We start from the raw sequence: 15,690 nt of genomic DNA on the forward strand, positions 1-15,690 counted from the left end.
TTATTAAATCTTACCTTGTTAAAAAATTAAAGATGATAGTTTTACTAGATATTTTAAAGGCAAAAGCAGAGAACTTTCTGAGTATTTCACAATGTTCTCTTTCTCTATAAATGTTGCCTAATCAAAGTATGTCCAACATTTTGATTGATGCCCTTAAAGAGTTGATGCCCTTTTCTTACATTTTCTTACATTCGTAAAATCTTTGTTTATTAAAAATCTTCTCTGAATACAGAAGTAAAAGAGATTTTGCCACCTCCTGATTAAGACAATAGACTAATGGCTCATCAGCTCTGAGATTTTCAACAGAAATTTTCATGATTTCCAATTCACAATCCACAACCATCACTAAAACCCTTTCTCCCAATGGAAACATTGATCTTAATTTTAGAATACTAAACTATTTTGTACCTAGACAAATCTGAAAGCAAGAGAAATTCTTTCAGAATCATTATCAAAACCAAATTCAGCACAGAATTTCAATCCTTCTCATATCAGCTGGAAGGTTTGCATGTCATAAATGTTTCCTTATGGATATAAGAAGAAAAGATCAAATAACCACCTAGAATATTTCAGTTATTCTCAAGAAGAATGGAAGTTAAAGGGAAAGAAATTTTACTTCAGTTATAGAGTGTGGGGGGTCAGTGTTTCATGATTAACACCGTGGTGCTCAGACTCAACAGTCTTGTCGCACTCTTGCTCACCCGACCTGGAACACCTAATAACTAAGTGCTGACCATTCTACTTACCAAGGGAATTCTCCTTCATTATCCTGATTGCAGTTTACACACTGGTAAAGGCTGATGTTAAGCAGTTGCTCGAGGTACCGAGTGCCAACATCAGCAAACAAGAAACAACCTGCCACTACACCTTCCAAATCATTGTTAGGAACTTCAATCAGGCTTGTCTGAAGAAATCTCGACTCAATTATCATCAACATGTAACCTGCAGCACCAGTAGTCCCAACACAGTTGATTGCTGCTATACTCTGATAAGGAATGTTCACTGTTCCATGCCTAGACCACATTTCAGGAAATCTGATCACTTGGATGCCCTCCTCCTACCTGTTTACAGGTAAGAGCAAGGCTCCAGAGTAAGGGCAATGAAGTGGTGGTCACAGGAGTTGGTGGACTGGGCCCTGTTCGAGGACTCATCAGAAGATCTAAACAAATACACAACAGTTGTCATGGTTTTTATAAAAACTTATAGACTAATGTGTCCCCACAAAATCATTCAGAGTCCTTCCCCAACCCGAAGCCCTGGATGAACCAAGAGATCTGCAAACTGCTCAGGACCTGATCAGTGGCATTCAGGTCTGGTGTCCCAGTAAAATACAAGAGGTCCGGGTACAATCTCTGGAAAGCCATCCCCCGTGCAAAGAGGCAACTCTGGACCAGGATTAAATTATGTTCAACGGCTGTGGCAGGTCTTGAATGCTATCACCTCCTACAAAGTGACATAGGTGACAACAAAGTTGTGCTCCCAGATGAGCTCCATGCTTTTTAGGCTCGCTTTGACCGTCAAAACATGGAGGCAGCTTCATGAACTCCCACAGACACAATGACCCTGTGATTTCAGTCTCTGAGGGCAATGTGAGCGTATACTTCAAGAGGGAGAACCTACAGAAAGCATCCGGCCCAGATGGGGTACCTGACCAAATTCTAAAGACCTGTGCTGATCAACTGGCTGAGAATTCACCGATATCTTTAATATCACGCTTTGGCAATTTGAGGTACCCACTTGCTTCAAGCTTCAATTGTACCAGTGCCCAGGAATAACATGGTAACCTGCCTCAATGACTATCGTTTAGTCTCACTTACATCCACTGTGATGAAATGCTTTAAAAGTTTGGTGAAGAAACAGATCAACTCCTGCCTGAAAAGCGACTTGGATCTGCTTCGATTTGCCTATTGACACAACAGGTCAATAGCAGGTACTATTTCACTGGCTCTTCACTAAACCCTGGCATACCTGGACAGAGAAGATGCATATACACATAGCAGGAAGCTCTTTATTGACTACAGTTCGGCATTTAATACTATCATCCCTTCAAAACTAATCAATAAGCTTCAAGACCTAGGCCTCAATACCCTCTTTTTGTAACTGGATCCTTGATTTCCTCACTTGCAGAACACAGTCAGTTCAGATTGGCAGCAACATCTCCTCCACAATCTCTATCAGCACAGGTGTACCACAAGGCTGCGTCCCCTGCTCTACTCACTTTATACTTATGATTGTAAGGCTAAGCACAGCTCCAACGCCATATTTAAGTTTATTAGCAACACTATAACCATTGGCCAAATCAAAGGTGGTGACGAATCAACACATAGGAGGGAGATTGAAAATGTGGCTGAGTGGTGCCACAACAACAACCTCTTACTCAATGTCAGCAAGACCAAGGAGATGATTATTGACGACAGGAGGAGGAAACCAGAGGTCCATGAGCCAGTCTCCATCAAGGAATCAGAGGAGGAGAGGGTTAGCAACTTTGAATTCCTCAGTGTTATCATTTCAAAGAATCTGTCCCGGGTCCAGCACGCAAGTGCCATTACAAAGAAAGCATGGGAGCACTTCTGTTTTCTTAGAAATTTGCTAAGATTCGGCATGTCATCTGAAAGTTTGACAAATTTCTGTACATGTGTGGTGCAGAGTAGCAAATGGCTGCATCACGGCCTGGTATGGAAACACCAATGTCCTTGAACAGAAAAGCCTACAAAAGTAATGGTTACAGCCCAGTCCATCAGAGGTAAAGCCCTCCCTGACACTAAACTCACCTCCACAGACTGCTGTCATAAGGGTCTCCCACCATCCAGGACACGCTCTCTTCTCACTGTGGCCATCAGAAAGCTGGTACAGGAGCCTCAGGTTCAGGAATAGTTATTACCCTTCAACCAAAAGGCTCTGGAACCAAAGGGGGATAACTTCACTTGCCCCATCACTGAACCATTCCCACAATCTATGGACTCACTTTCAAGGACTTTTCATCTCATGTTCTCGATATTCATTGCTTAATTATTTATTATTATTATTTATTTTCTTTTTTTTGTATTAGCAGTTTGCTGCACGCTACACAGTGATTGTTTGTCCATCCTGTTGGGGGCAGCCTTTCATTAATTTTGTTGTGTTTCTTGTATTTATTGTGAAAGCCCGCAAGGAAACGATTCTCAGGGTTGTACACGGTGACATACAGTATATGTACTTTGATAATAAATTTTCTTTGAACTAGAGCCTTTCTTCAGTCTTCCTATAGTTTCTATAATATTAAGGACTTAACAAGTCTGCCTTTGCAATTTCCTTTCCAAGTCCCCTGTGCATTTGATGAAGTAACTGATGGAGACAACTAGATAAATATTATGACACCCAGCGACCCGAGATACACACTGAGAATACGCTGCCATAATTTACTTCCAGCATGCTAGATCTGCTTCAGTATTAAAGGAGACTTCAATTTGCTTGAAAACTTCCCAGGTTTTGGGGTCCAGACGTGGAAATGTACTCCACATTGATCATCTACTTAGTTGATATCCTAACTGGTGCACACCAATTGCCATTAGGAGCCTGATCTCTACTAACCAGCAGCTGTTTATTATTTCTGCCAATGCCACATTCTAGCTCTGTGGGTGTAGACGCCTGCTTGGCACTATGACCCATGCAACTAGCAATTTGCAATAGTGAAGGAGGAAACCAAAAAAAAAAGCAATTGGTGCATTAACCATGTAAAGTTAGTTACATAGCACACAACATTTTGAATTTATGACCTCTGGTTGCTGATCCAATCACATGAGAAGTTATTTTTCACCTTCTGACCAATCAAAACCCCCTTATCCTGTTAAGAGAATAAGATACAGAAGCAGAAGTAGGCCATTCAGCCCATTGAGTCTGCCCTAACATTCAATCATGGCTGATTTATTATCTGTCTCAATCGTCTTAACCCATCAGCCTCTACTTTAAATATACCCAATAACGGCCTCTACAGCTGTCAGTGGCAATGCATTCGACAAATTCACCACCATCTGGCTAAAGCAGTTCCTTCTCGTCACTGTTCTAAAGGGACATCCTTGTACTTTGAGGCTGTGGCCTCTGCTCCTAGACTCTCCCACTATTGCAAACATAATCTCCCTATCCACTCTATGTAAACTTTTCAATATTTGATCGGTTTCAATGAGATCCGCACCCTGCCCCATTCTTTTAAATTCCAGCGAGTACGGGTTCACAGCCATCAAATGCTCTTCAACATTAACCCTTTAATTCCCAGGCTAATTTTCATGAACACCCTCTGGCCCCTCTAGAACAGAAGCATATCCTTTCTAAGACAAGGAGCCCAAAACTGTTCAGCATACTCCAAATATCTTCTAAAGCTACAGCATTACAGTACATCCACTTGAAATGAATGCTAACATTGTATTTGCTTTCCTTCCTACTGACTCAACCAGCAGGTTAACCTTCAGGGAATTCTGCATTAGCACTCCCAAAGATTTCTGAATTTACTACCCATTTAGAATATAATCACAACTTTTATTTCTTCGAGCAAAGGACATGACTATACACTTCCCTACACTGTATTCCATCTGCCACTACTTTGCACATTCTCCTAATCTGTCCAAGTCCTTCTATAGACTCCCTGCTTCCTCAACACTACCTGCCCCTCCACTCATCTTTGTATCATCTGCAAACTTGGCCACAAAGTCATCAATTCCATCATCCAGATCGTTGACATACAATGGGAAAGGAAGTGTTCCCAAAACAAACTACAGAGGAATACCACTAGACACTGGCATCCAACCAGAAAAGGCCCCCTTTTATCCCCACTCTTTGCCTCCAGACAGTCAGCCTGTTTTCTGCTCATACTAGTAATACCACGGGCTCTTGTTTAGCACCTTGCAAAAAGGCCTTCTAAAATCCAAGTAAACCACATCCACTAACTCTCCTTTGTCTCTCTTGCCTCTTATTTCCTCAAACAATTCCAAAAGATCTGTGAGACAACATTTCCCCTTAAGGAAACCATACTGACTTCTGCTTATTTTATCGTGTGCGTCCACATACTCCCAAAACGTCATCCTTAATAATGCACTCCAACATCCTGCCAACTGGCTAACTGGTCTATAAATTCCGGTCTTTGCCTCCAACCCTTCTTGAAGACTGAAGTAACATTTTCAATTTTCCAGTCCTGCAGAGCCAATCCAGATCTAGTGACTCTAGAAAGATCAATACTAATACATCCACAATCTCTTTAGCCACCCCCTTCATAACCCTGGGGTGTAGTCCATTTGGCTAGGGCAACTTATCTACCTTCAGAACTTAGTTTCCCAAGCACCTTCTTCTTAATAATAGTCACTACTCTCACTCCTGCCCCTTGACATTCTTGATTTTCTGGCATATTGCTGGTGTCTGCCACAGTGAATACTGATGCAAAACATTTATTCAGTTAGTCCACCATGTCTTTGTCACTATTACTACCATTGCAGCACCATTTTCCAGCAGTTCGATATCCTCTCTTGTCTCTCTTTATATATCTAAAAAAAATGTTGGTATCCTCTTTTATATTTTAGCTTACATATATAATTCATCTTTTCTCTCCTTATTGCTTTTTAATTGCTTTCTGTTAAATTTAAAAGCTTTCAATCCTCCAGTTTCCAGCTAATTTTTGCAATATTGTACGTCCTCTCTTTTGTTTTTATGTTATTTCTGACTTCCCTTGACAACCATGATTACCTCATCCTCCCTTTAAAGTGCTTCTTCTTTTTCTTTGGGATGAACCAATCCTGCACCTTCTGAATTACTCCCAGATACTCCAGCCATTGCTGGTCTGCCATCATCCCTGCTAATTGTCCCCTTCCGACTACCCTTGGTTAGTTCCTCTCTCATTCCTCTGTAGTTTCCTTTACTCCAATGTAATACCGATACTTCTGATTTTAGCTTCTCCCTTTAAAAATGCAGAGTGAACTTAATCATATTGTAGTCGCTGCCTCCTTAGGTTTCCTTTACCTTAAGCTCCTTAAATAAACTATGGTGAGATAAATTCTTGCCAAAACAGAACTCAACATTTTCAGTTACAACTTTATAACTAAAATCCAATGCATTACTAATATCCTAGCAAAATCTCCTCTAAATTTTTGTAAGGCCTTTCCCTGACATATGGGCCTCAGACTACCTACAATCCTTCAGCTGAGACCTAATCAATTAAAGTGATATATTCATGCTTCTTTCATACTGCTTGATAGTTGTTTTCATTGAGACTTAAGTGTATCAATCCAAAGCCTCTAATATAGTCAAGTATACTTTACGAGTGTATTTCCTACCTTCATAAAAATCAGTTGTGCACAGCGTATTACCAAGGATGGTGTCGAATTTATCAAGTTCCTTGCTGCAGTTAAGCATTTCTTGAGCCAGATATCCATTCAGTGCAGTTGGATAAGACTGAGTTACCCCCATTACATTCTGTTCGAGGACAGGGTTAAACAAAGGATTCACTGACTCCTTGGTGATGACAACTGTACCTGGCTGCACACCTGAAAAATGAAAAAAAAAAGGTGACTCAAAAACCACAGCCTTCTATAATTTGATTTGAGATTCATTTATAGCTTACACATGTATGCCAGGAAGAAAGTAATACACAGGATTTGGAAAAGGTGACGGCTTGGGACTGACTGCTTTTTGAGAGAAGTGAAACAGCCTTGATGAGCATGGGGCCACAGAAATTTATGGCGTAGAAATCTGATCCAACATAGGCTCTAATAAATCAGACCAAGTTTTGTCACTAACTCAATTGTAAGTAATTGCATACCAGCATGATGTCAACATCACACAGTATTCTTGCACAAGGCATCACTTTGTTATTTTTTGTGTTGTTCACTTGTTCCCAGCAATACTGGGTGACTCTTATCTGTTTCCAAATACCCTTGAGCTTAGGGGACAACTAGGAGTCAACCACACTAGTGCATCTGGAGCACAGGCTAGACCAGGTAAGGACAGCAGATTTTCTTCCTCTAAGAATAGGAGGAGTCCAGTTTGATATTATGACAACAATTTTTGAGATAATAGCTTACCATTACTGAGATTAATGCTAAAGCACAAATCTGGATTTTATGTAATTCATCAATTTTAAATTCTCCAGCCGTGAGATTCAAACTATCACCTCCCAGCTTTTTGCTTCATCCCCTTCCCCACCCACCAGGTTTCACCTATCACCTTCTGCTGTACTCCTTCCTCTCCCCCAAGCTTCTTATTCTGGCATTTCCCCCTTCCTCGGTCTTGGTCTGAAATGTCCACTATTTATTCCTCCCCATAGATGCTGCCTGACCTGCCGAGTTCCTCCAGCACTTTGTGTGCGGGTCTCTGCAGTTCCAGCATCTGCAGAATCTCGCGTTTCTGGATCAGGAAACCAGAACCCTCATTTAGTGCACTCATCATCTTCTAATTCACAGACTCCTATTGCTGAAATCCTGCGTTTAATTTCATCCCCACCTCTTTGTAATCTTCCTGGAAGGCCCCAGCCATCATTCTACTCATGCCATTGGTACAATATAGGCTATGAAACAACATACAAATAATCCCTGCCTTTTCACCCTTCTCTCTCAGAATGCTTTACAGTTGTTCAATGAGATCCTTGGGCTGGATTACATTTATAGATATAGGAAAATATTTCTCCTCTCCCTCTCCCTGACTTGGAACACCTAATGATAAAACGTAGATCATTCTATTTGCCTTGGGAGTTCTGACCGCAATTTATATACCACTAGTGGCCGACTATAACCGAACACTTGCAACACTGCACTTTGTCATCCACAGACAAGGAACAGCCCATCCTGATGCATTTCAAATTATAGTTGGTGACCTTAACCAGGTTTGTTTGAAGAAAACCTTGCCCAACTATCACCAGCATGTAATTAGTTGCACCAGAGATCCCAACAGACCAGACCTCTGCTACACTATGATAAGGAATGCCTGTTGTTCCTTCCTGAGACTGCATTTTGGCAAGTTGGATCATTTGGCTGTACTCTACTACCTGTATACGGACAGAACCCAAGGAGCAAGGCTCCAGAGATCAAGACAACCAAGAGGTGGTCACAGGACGCTGAGGAACAGATACAGGATTGCCTTGGGTCAGTGGACTGAGCTGTGCTCAAGCACTCATCTGTTGAACTAAATGACTACACCAGGGTCGTAACAGACTTTATTAAAAAAGCTGTGGGTGATTGTGTCCCCATGAAATCATTCAGGGTCTATCCTAATCAGAATCCCTGGATGAATCATGAAATTCAGAATTTACTGAGGGCCAGATCAGAGACATTCAAGTCTGAAAATCAAGAATGCTACAAGGGGTGCAGGTATGATCTCAGGAAAGCTATCTCACGGGAGAAGTGAAGATCCAGACTAGACTGGAGTCAATGAGGGATGCTCGACAGCTGTGGCAGGGTTTGAATGCCATCGCCTCCTACAAGGTTAAAGCTAGCAACATGGGGAACGGCAGAGCTTTGTTTCCAGATGAGCTCAGTGCCTTCTATGCTTGCTTTGACCACCAGAACAGGGGGGAACCATCAGGCACTCCCACGTCTCCTGATGATGTTTTACCTTCAGTATCTGAAGATGATGCGTGGGCTCTCTTCAAGGAAAACATCTGCTTTGGATGGAGTACCTCGCCAAATACTGAACACCTGTGTTGACCAACTGGCTTGTATCTTCATGGATATTTTCAGTCTCTTGCTCCCACTGTGTGGTACCCATTTGCTTCAAACAGGCTTCAATCATACCGGTGGCCAAGATGAGCCTGGTGAACAGCCTCAATGACTATTGCCCAGTGGCACTCAAATCCACAGTGATAAAGTGTTTTAAGAGGCTGTTGTTGAAACATATCAGCTCTTGTCTAAGTGTATACTCAAATCAGCTCCCATGTTCTTGACTCAGCCAACTCTCACCTGTAGAACCAGTAGAGTGCGATGCACTCCTGCACCTCCTACCTGATGTGTCCAGTTGGTCTACTGGTTACCCACTCCTTTTCTTTCTGTAGACACTTGGGTTGTTGGATGGCCACCTCCAGAACCATGCTATCCATGAGGCAGTCATTCATTGGATGAAACCAACTACTGCTCAAGGTCCAAAATCCAGATTATCGACCTCAGTCACTTACACCAGTTGCTGCATGTGGTTGCTTTAGTTATAGGACGTATCCTCACTTTCCTGTATGGAACAGGACACGTAATGAAAAGGGCTAAGAAGTCCTGCCACCTCTCTTTGGTCAACACATAACACCTGGTCATTTCACTGATATACACCACTAAAGAATTGTTAGATTCTTCTTAACACAATGTTTTTTTATGTTTATTTTTATAAGTACAAGGAAAATGACATAAGTGCTATGACAAACAATGGTTTGCTCTACTCACATATGCTGTGTCTTTTCATGCTATTTGCCAAATTCTATTTTTTAAAGATCTCCATATGTGCGTACATATTATCAAACATTTCTTATAAGTAGGCAAGTAGGCGATAATTTTCCATGTTTTTTCGGTTCCTAAGGTTGTTATAGCTGGGCGTGGTAGTGGGGATAAGCTCCCACTACCTATAAAGTGCTCCAAATGGCGTGTGCCTCTGGCAACCAAGTCCAACCCTTGGCCTTCATGTGTGGTTTAGCTACTAGGCCCGGTGGAACAGTTTCTACTGACAAGAGAAGGGGCAAAGGCGGACCACTGGCGCCTCAAAACCAGTTACTTCGGGCAGGTGGGGCTCGTCAGCCTTGGACAGCAGCCTGCCTAGGAGAAGGAAAACTCTGATTTTAAACGTCTGCTGCCTTGCGGCCATACCCACTCATGGGAAAGGCTTCGGGAGTAAACCCCAAGGAAGAAATCCGGAGCCGGGGTCCCAAAGACAGTTTGATGTTGTTTACAACTTCACTCTGGCAACCTCTGCGACAACACTGGTACCGAGATGTATCGGTGCTTGCCCTTCCCTTGGACTACATCAGTGATGTGGAGAGGGGGAGCCCGCTGCATGGGCAACAACTGGTTCTTCAAATCTTCCCACCCAGGCTTGCACCTTGGAGAGGACACAGTCCACCAGAGGCACAAACCCGTGATCCCCTGGAATCGATGGCTGCCTACACAATTTTCCATTTTTATTGATTCATGACATCAGTACATCATGCTTTATACTAGCATGGTAACCTAAAGATTCACTTATGGTGTATTAATAGCTATTTGATGTTCAGGATTTAGGATGGATTGATCAGGACAGTGGTTATTCTGGAGACACAAGTAATATAGTAAAATTACTGTTTTACACAATCAAATACATTTGATTAGGTGCACAATAGAAAATATATTTAACAAAAACATGATATTTTAGATTTATGACAGGGGGCTATTTGAACAACAAACACTAAAACTATGAATGAGTAAAGTTTAACCCATTGGGCAATTGTAAATGGCAATACTGTCTTTAAAGTGCAATATTTATATCCATATCGCTGGAGAGTCACAGCATGGAGACAGGGTGTACAGTCCTTCACGTTTGTACTGCTACTTTTTTCCACCTCTCTACTCACTGCACCTTTTCATCCACTGCTTTTTTCAAACCACTATTTAATTCTTTTTTATAACATTCATATGGATTCTGTTTTATCAGACTTCCTGAATTATTCTCCCCGACTTTTCCTTTCCACTGCTGCACGCTGCCAGCCCACGCCCACGGCTAAAATAATTTCCTGAGCTGACAACAATCCTACTGATTGGCTAACTCAGTGACAATCACAAAATAAAAATACTTTAGATGTTGGAAGACTGAAACATAATCAAAATAAAATGCTGGGAAAACTCATCAGCTTGGACAGCACCTAGAGGAAACAAAAGCAGATTGAAGATCTTCACCAGAACTAAAAAAAAGTTCAAAAAATACATACATTTTGAAGTAAAAGAAAGAGAATGATGAAGACATTTGTGTCAGAATTAAGAACAAGGAAGATTTGAATGATACATTTCGTATTGTGCGGCAGGGAGTTAGTTCATAATCTTCTTTCAGCTGGGAGAAACAGAATATATCATTCCATCTCGCTTGGTCTCCACCCCATTACAAATAATGTCCTTTATTATTTCCACCCCTCCCTCCTCTCTGCTGCTATCTAGTTCTAACTTATCCAAGTTCTAATCAGAGAGTCATCATTTCAGATTGATGATCTTGTTTCCCTCCACAAGTCCATCTCGAAAGTACGTGTTGTCCTGTATTTGCCCGGGTTTTCTCCAACATCTCATAGATGCACAGGTTGCTATGTTAATCGGCTGTTGTAAGTTGGCTTTGTGCGTAGGTGAGTGGTGGAATCTTGCGGGGGGGGGCGAGATTGATGAGAATGTGGGGAAAATGAAGAATGGGATTAATGTAGAAAAATTAGTGTAAATGGGTGTTTTCAGTCAGTACTGACTCAGTGAGCCAAAGCGCCTCTATATACCTCTGTAATACGGCTCAACTTGCTACAATGTTGTTCTTGAACAGAAAATCCCTCCCTTGGGGATATGCATTTATAGATCTTAGTGGACCACATATTTTGCCACCAATGTCTTTATACATATTTTCCTTCTGAGGTGTTATACAGTACAGACTCTAATATCCTAACCTTAAACTAACTTCTAGATCCACTCACCCTCCATGCCTGTCTCCAAAGCTGGACATTGACTGGAAAAAACAACCACACTTCACCAGAATTAATTTCACCACACCATAGGACCTCTGACTTTCACTGTAGACTTCCTCCTTTGGCCTCCTCCCCATTGTTTCACTTTCCAAACCTCATCTAAATCATTCTGCAATCGCACTTGTGCAAGTTATTTGCAGCAAATTTCAGCTGCTTTTCTGGATTTAATGTCATTACAGCCGAGCCGCCTAATGTCAGCCCTCTAGACTCTGAATATTTGCGTCAGGATTGGGTGAAAGAGATCTACATTCTGCCAAAACATTCCAGTTAAGCTTGGGTCTAAATATGTCATAGGATACCCACCCAGTTTATACTTTAATTAATTTCCTAGGATCTTGGTAATCAAGTCAGCATTTATTGGTCATTCTTTAAAAGAGTGGTAACAAGGCATACTTTTAACCGGCTAAAATAATTCTGGTGAGAGCACTTTGGTGCTGTGGAGTAGAGACGTGCAGGATTCAGGGCTGTTGGCAATGAATGATCGATTTACTTCCAGCTCAGATGAAGCATGACTTCGAGGGGAACCTGCAGGTGGTGGTGTCCGTATGCGCCAGCTGCCCTTGTAGCAGACATCACGGGTTTGAGATATGCTGTCAGCACAGCCCAGCCAAATCACTGCATTACATTTTGTAGATGGGAAACGCTGTAGCCACTATGGGATGGTAGTCAAGAGGGCTGGATAATTAGAGATGGCCATTGCCTGGCATCTTTATGGCACAAATATTACGTGCTATTTCTCAGTCTATGCTTGAATGCTACCTACCTTTAGCTGAGTGCACCTGTGGACTGCCTTATTTGCTGAAACATTGTGATTAGAATCAAACATCTCCATTTCCGACCTTACAATAATAATAGATCATTGATGAAGCAACTGAAGACGAACAAGTCTAGGACACTTTCATGAAGGACTTCTGCAGCGATGTCCTTGTGCTGTGGTCATGGTCGCTCAACCCTCTGCCTCTGTATGATGTATGACTCCAACCGCTGGAAGTGTACTTCCCTTGATGTCTGGCAACTTCAGTTTTACCAAGGATCCTTGCACCTCATCAAATGCAGCCTTCATATCAATGACAGCAAGTCCCATCTCACTTCTAAAACTCAGCTCTTCAGCCTGCAATTACTCAGCCTTACCGTTTGAACCGATGTGTATAGCCTTGATACTGCCGAGGATCAGGAACCCCACGCTCAACAGTGATGAGCAGGTTATCAGTGAGTGCCACCGTATGCCAGTGCTGATGACATCCTGCCATTATCTTGATAGTTGAGAACACTGACTAGACAGTGGTTAACCAGATTGGACTTGTTCTACTTCTAGATGTAGCACTAGATGTGCTCTGGCAATTTGCCACACTGCTGGGCGGATGACTATAAATATACAGTACATTTGTTCTAGAGCACAAGTCTTTAGCAGCACTAGAGCCAGATGCTGTTTCCTCCGATAGCATTTGTTTTAGCCAATTCTCTGAGCTGTTTCATAAAGTCACGAGAAGTGGCCAGAGTTTAAGACTGGCTACTATGAGTTTCTTTTAGGAGGAAGCCAAGATGAATAATCCCTCCGCACTCTGAGCTCAATACGGTTGCAGATGCTTCACTTTTGCCTTTAGAAAGTGACATCGTTAAGGATCAAGATAGGTTTGAGGCTGCCTTCTCCCAATTGTCTACCACCCCACCATTTAAAACTAGATGTGAGAGCACTGTAGAACCTCCAACCTGATCAATCGCTTGTGAGATTGCTTCATTCTGCCTATTGCAGACATTGCAATTATTTTATTTTGCTGTTTACTAATATTGTAGATTTTTCACCTTATCTAAACAAGCATTTCATAATTTTTTTTGTATGCCTACTGCACTTTTCCATGAACCTGGGCTGATCCTCGGCTTAAAAATAATACAGGGCAAGGGATATGCTGGCCCAGATGATTTTACCCAGGTCAGTTTGAGTCAGTGTCAGTTAGTGGTGGCATTTGTCCAGGGGGATAAAGGAGGGTCTTCACCAAGGATGGGAAGTTTCTTTAAGTGGTGCTGAACTCAAGTTTAATCTGAATCAGGTTTATTATCACTGGCATGTGACGTGAAATTTGTTAACTTAGCAGTGGCAGTTCAATGCAATATAGAATATAGAAGAGAAAAATAAATAAATAGAAGAAAAATAATAAGTAAATCAATTACAGTATACATATATTGAACAGATTAAAAAAACTGAAATACCGTATATTAAAAACAGTGAGGTAGTGTCCAGGGGTTCAATGTCCATTTAGAAATCAGATGACAGAGGGGAAGAAGCTGTTCCTGAATTGCTGAGTGTGTGCCTTCAGGTTTCTGTAGCTCCTACCTTACGGTAACAGTGGGTAAGTGAACACGGTCATACTTAGCAAGGAGGTGGGTATAATCCCAGGTGTGACATCCTATTTTCCTCAGTGTCATGGACAGATGGTGACATCTGCTCCTGTGAGGGAACTTTGGCAAAGGATCTCAAAGGCAAGTCAGATTCCATGTCAACAAGCATGACATTCTGCAAATATATCACTGAGATAAATACCGTACCAAAGTTGACAGCCACTTATTGGTTAGAATACTGTACCTATTCCACCAGAGGTGCCAATACGAAAGGCAACAACATCAGAGCACTTGGCATGGCAAAGCAATTTGATGAGTTCATGTAACATGATTAAGATCGAGGGGATCCCTATGCCGTGCTGAAACAAAGCAGAAATTCAACATTAATTACTTTTTATGCTTGTGATATTTGCATTTGCACATACATATAGCTAGGGTGCTAAGACATTTGCATAGTAATTTTATGTATTGCTCTGTACTGCTGCCACACAAAAAAAAACAAATTTCATGACATATGTGAGTGATGATAAACCTGATTCTGATATGGGTCTCTGTCATGGACTGAGAGTGAGAAGGGGGCAGGGAGAGGGGAATTCTGGTTGGGAAAAGGGGAAGGGAGAGGGGAGGGAGTGGGAAGCACCAGAGAGACACTCTGTAATGATCAATAAACCAATTATTTTGAATCAAGTGACTTTGCCTGGTACCTCAGTGATACCCGCGCCACCTCCTGCCCCGGCACTCCTTTTCTGCTACCTGTTCCAAACCCCTGCTCGTCATTCCCAACATCCTTTGGTCCCACCAGATCTACAAATTCTATTTCCACTGCACGTTGACAAATACAGTGCTGTGCAAAAGTCTTAGGCACCCGTTCTATATATATATATATATATGCCTACGACTTTCACACCGTACCGTACATCATCCACTCAGCCTTTCTGGCTGAACGTGCTTCAGCCTTGTGTTCATAACACTCATTGGGTCTTGCCATCAGTTGGACTGGGCATTCCTGGAGTCACTCCTCTAGTTTGCTGCTTAACTAGTTAGTCACTATTATTCTGGACTAAAAGGCTTTGATCTGAGTCACTTAGCTCTCCCCATTGCATGGTGTTTTTAGTCTTTACCATGAATAGAGTCCTGTGTTGCAGTTTCTCTAGGTTCCAAATCAGAATGAGGTACAGTATCACTGAAATACATCATGAAATTTGTTGTTGTGCAGAAGTAAACTGCAACACGTAATAACAAAATATGTAAATTAAAGTAAGTTTAAAAAGTTAAATAAGTGGTGCAAAAAGAAAGAAAAAAGTAGTGAGGTAGTGTTCATGGGTTCAATGTCCATTTAGAAATCTAGTGGCAGAGGGGAAGAAGCTGTTCCTGAATTATCGAGTGTGTGTCTTCAGGCTCCTGTACCTCCTCCCTGATGGTAGCAATGAGAAGAGGGCATGTCCTGCGTGCTGGGGGCCTTACTGATAGATGCTCCCTTTTTGAGGCAATGCTCTGGCTTGGTGAAGATGGGAGATTTCTTGCTGTATTATGAAAGTCCAAGGTCTTACAGTGAGTTCTGAACTCAGATTATTTGTCCAAGTCTCTACACTCTGATAATTTAACCACCTTACACCAAACATTAATAAACTATATGCAGGTACATATTATCTCCGTTCCTTGTTATTTATAATTAC

The 15,690-nt window shown here is 41.8% G+C and overlaps 1 protein-coding gene across 2 annotated transcripts in view; it reads right to left on the reverse strand.

The window, feature by feature from the left end:
• Positions 1–15,690, reverse strand: part of upp1 (uridine phosphorylase 1) — a 61,818-nt gene that overhangs the window by 24,483 nt on the left and 21,645 nt on the right. For both annotated transcript variants that reach the window (XM_072283525.1, XM_072283524.1), the window contains 2 exons: positions 14,259–14,373; positions 6,297–6,506 (listed from right to left, as the gene is read on the reverse strand). In XM_072283525.1, coding sequence (XP_072139626.1) covers positions 6,297–6,506; positions 14,259–14,373 — 325 coding nt within the window. The remainder of the gene's footprint in view (positions 1–6,296; positions 6,507–14,258; positions 14,374–15,690) is intronic.

This window comes from Mobula birostris, chromosome 19 (genome assembly GCF_030028105.1).
Source record: "Mobula birostris isolate sMobBir1 chromosome 19, sMobBir1.hap1, whole genome shotgun sequence".
In the NCBI taxonomy this organism is placed as follows: Eukaryota; Metazoa; Chordata; class Chondrichthyes; order Myliobatiformes; family Myliobatidae; genus Mobula; species Mobula birostris.